The sequence below is a fragment of the Macaca thibetana genome, chromosome 4, assembly GCF_024542745.1.
Source record: "Macaca thibetana thibetana isolate TM-01 chromosome 4, ASM2454274v1, whole genome shotgun sequence".
Classification (NCBI taxonomy): domain Eukaryota; kingdom Metazoa; phylum Chordata; class Mammalia; order Primates; family Cercopithecidae; genus Macaca; species Macaca thibetana.
The window spans coordinates 31307868-31311367 of NC_065581.1; the positions used below are offsets into that span (position 1 = coordinate 31307868).

At 58.1% G+C, this 3500-nt stretch overlaps 1 protein-coding gene across 1 annotated transcript; it reads right to left on the bottom strand.

The window, feature by feature from the left end:
• Positions 1-319: 319 nt before the first annotated feature.
• On the bottom strand, positions 320-3376 carry LOC126953169 (patr class I histocompatibility antigen, A-5 alpha chain-like). The gene is made up of 7 exons (XM_050788550.1): positions 3123-3376; positions 2607-2882; positions 1756-2031; positions 1535-1651; positions 1065-1097; positions 911-958; positions 320-744 (listed from the first exon to the last, which is right to left on the bottom strand). Exons 2-6 carry the CDS (start codon positions 2860-2862, stop codon positions 915-917), a joined length of 726 nt encoding a protein of 241 aa, XP_050644507.1. The 5' UTR covers positions 2863-2882; positions 3123-3376; the 3' UTR covers positions 320-744; positions 911-914.
• Between the last annotated feature and the right edge of the window lie 124 nt (positions 3377-3500).

Consider the following 3500-nt stretch of genomic DNA (forward strand, 5'->3'; position numbering starts at 1 on the left):
GAGCAGAGCAGAACAGAAGCTCTAGAAGCAGGGCAGGAGGTGAATGGCTCTGAAAATTTGTCTCAGAATGCACAGAGACCCCCGTGTGCAGGGACCGCCGGGGGCGATGTCTGAGCCTCTGTGGTCACAGCTCCCACTGGACAAGTTCCCACTGAAGGGACAAGGACGACGGAGCAGTGAAGGTGACCCAGCTGAGGACTGACCACATAAAGCCCATGAAGAACTGAACAGCAACTAGGCACAGGCCCAGTCCACACTGGGCTACTCACAGCCTTCTCCACCCCCACCTGCAACAGACTCAGCACAGGGAACATGCGGATTCTGGAAGGTTCTCAGGTCTTTATTTGCTCTCTCAGGTTCTCGAATTTGACTTATTTAATTAATCTGTCAACCTCTCATAGCAGATATTTGAGAAAACAAATTTATATTCAGATTCTTATTTTCAGTAGGGAAGTAAGAGGTTGCAGCTCAGTGCACATAAAGTTAAGACTGAGATGGAGACATCCAACCCCACCTCTCTGGAACAGGAAAGATGACTGGGGAGGAAACACTGGTCAGCATGGGAACAGGGGTCACGGTGGACACGGGGGTGGGCTGTCCCTCCACCTCCTCACATTATGCTAACAGGGACACAGACACATTCAGATGCCTTTGCAGAAAGAGATGCCAGAGTCTCTTGAAGTCACAAAAGGGAGATGTGAAGAAATCCTGCATCTCAGCCCCACACAAGACAATTGTCTCAAGCTACAGAAAACAACAGTCATGAACAAATTCAAGTCAGTCATGGTAAGTGATGACACTCTGAACAGCCCACCACACACTCGAAACGTTACAATCAAAGAATCTCCATTACCCAGGCCCTTCCCCTCTGCCCTCCCCCACCCCCCACTCTAGACCCCAAGAATCTCACCTTTTCAAGCCGTGAGAGACACATCAGAGCCCTGGGCACTGTCGCTGGCTGGGGTAGAACAAAAACAGGACCTGGTCAGAGCCCGCAGGAGACGTGGGACAGGAGGAATTACGGGATGGGTGATCTCCTCCACACTCCCACCCCCACCACTTACACGCAGCCTGAGAGTAGCTCCCTCCTTTTCCACCTGTGGGAAGAAAATGTCCTGTGAGGAGGCTGGGAGGAAGCAGGGCCATAAGATCTTGGAGGAACGTCCTTTGGACCCAAGAGAAATTTCCAGAATGATGAGTACAGACCCAGGGCAGGATCAGGAAACAGGAGGAAAGCAGGTGTGTGTCCTGGACCAATTCCCCTCCTAAGGTCTGTCCTTAGCAGGGACCTTCCCCTGACTCATGAATGCTGGAATCAGGACCCCAATACCATAATCATCAAGGTGATACATCCGTCCTTCATTGTCACATGTGCTGCACAAAAGAGTAAGTGCCGGCACACAGGGCCCCAGGTTGAGTTAGCCCTTGTGTGGATGCTGCTTCCCAGGAATGAGTCAGGGAACACTTCTACCTGGGGTTTGAAACCCCCAGTGGGATAAGAAAACCCAGACCCCACCCCTCACCCCTTCCCTACCTGAGCTCTTCCTCCTCCACATCATAGCAGCGACCACAGCTCCAGTGACCACAACTGCTAGGACAGCCAGGCCAACAACAATGCCCACGATGGGGATGGTGGACTGGGAAGATGGCTCTGGGAAAGGAGGGGAAGATGAGGGGCCCTGACCCTGCTGAAGGGCTCCAGAAGGGCTCCTGCTTTCCCTGAGAAGAGACATGACCCCTCATCCCCCTTCTTACCCCATCTCAGGGTGAGGGGCTCCGGGAGCCCCTCGTGCTGCACATGGCACGTGTATCTCTGCTCTTCTCCAGAAGGCACCACCACAGCTCCCCACTTCTGGAAGGTTCCATCTCCTCCTGGCCTGGTCTCCACGAGCTCGGTGTCCTGAGTTTGCTCCTCCCCATCCCGCTGCCAGGTCAGTGTGATCTCCGCAGGGTAGAAGCCCAGGGCCCAGCACCTCAGGGTGGCCTCATGGTCAGAGATGGGGTGGTGGGTCACGTGTGTCTTTGGGGGATCTGATGGGAAGAGTCAGAAAATTCAGGCGCTTTGCATCTCTCATGGGACACCCCAGCAGCACCCATGTGACCATCCTGAGAATGAATAGGACACTTGGGGTGGGGAAGGGAGCACAGAAGCCAGACACCAGCCTGGACACAGGCACCTGGGATAATCTCCTATTCCTTGGAGAGTTCTAGACTCTGAGGGAGGAACAGGGACTTCTGGTCCTGACCTGAGTGGAGGCCGAGGGACTCAGAAAAGCTGGAATCAGACCTTCAAACGTATTTAGTGTGAGGCAGAGAACAAGGCCTGAGAGAAAAGTTCACGGTGCCCAAGGCTGCTGCAGGTGTCAAAGGAGACCCCTGATCGGTATTTCAGGTACTGTCTTCCCCTCCATGTCCTCAGAGACGTCATCCCTTAATTGTCCTAGAGAGCAGAGGGGGCCCTCAGAGGAAATCAGGAAAACTCATGCCATTCTCCATTCAAGGGAGGGCGACATTCTAGTGCTGATGCCATTTTCCTCCCCTCCTCACGGGAGGCCATCCCGGGAGATCCACAGGCGATCAGGAAGGCTCCCCACTGCCTCTGGTACCCGCGCGCTGCAGCGTCTCCTTCCCGTTCTCCAGGTATCCGCGGAGACATTCCAGGCACTGCCCCTCCAGGTAGGCTCTCATCTGCTCCGCCACACCCGCCGCCTCCCACTTGCGCTGGGTGTTCTGAGCCGCCTCATCCGCAGCGGTCCAGGAGCGCAGGTCCCTGTTCAGGGCGATGTAATCCTTGCCGTCGTAGGCGAACTGGTGATACCCGCGGAGGAGGCGCCCGTCGGGCCCCAGGTCGCAGCCAAACATCCACTGGTAGGTGTGAGACCCTGGCCCCGCCCCCGCGGTCAGTACAGTCCCCCGAGCCCCGCCCCGCCCCGACCACCCCGCCGGGATTTTGGCCTCAACTGAAAATGAAACCAGGTAAAGGCGCCTGGGGCTCTCTCTGGTAGAGGGTCTGGGCGGATCCCGCGGCCTCAGGGCGGATCTCGGACCCGGAGACTGGGGGCGACCCGTCCGTGGGGGATGGGGAGGGGTCGTGACCTGCGCCCCGGGCCGGGGTCACTCACCGGCCTCGCTCTGGTTGTAGTAGCCGCGCAGGGTCCCCAGGCCCAGTCGGAAAGACTGTGTGAAGTCCTTGGCGAGCCCGTGTCTGCTCTTCCCAATACTCCGGCCCCAACTGCTCCGCCCACGGCGCCCGCGGCTCCATCCTCGGACTCTCGGCGTCGCTGTCGAACCGCACGAACTGCGTGTCGTCCACGTAGCCCACGGAGATGAAGCGGGGCTCCCCGCGGCCGGGCCGGGACACGGTGGTGCTGAAATACCTCATGGAGTGCGAGCCTGGGGGCGAGGAGAGGCTGAGACCCGCCCGACCCTCCCTCCCCGCGCGGCTCCCCGGGCCCTGCGCCCCCGCCTGCGGTCCCCTCGCTCCTCCCCGCAGAGGCCGT

Coding starts and splice junctions, on each gene's coding strand:
- LOC126953169 (XM_050788550.1), bottom strand. CDS start 2,862: ATGTTTGGCTGCGACCTGGGGCCCGACGGGCGCCTCCTCCGCGGGTAT. Junction 1,098..1,534: donor GTGGAGGAGGAAGAGCTCAG/GTAGGGAAGGGG, acceptor TTCTTCCCACAG/GTGGAAAAGGAGGGAGCTAC. Junction 959..1,064: donor GAGCTACTCTCAGGCTGCGT/GTAAGTGGTGGG, acceptor GTTCTACCCCAG/CCAGCGACAGTGCCCAGGGC.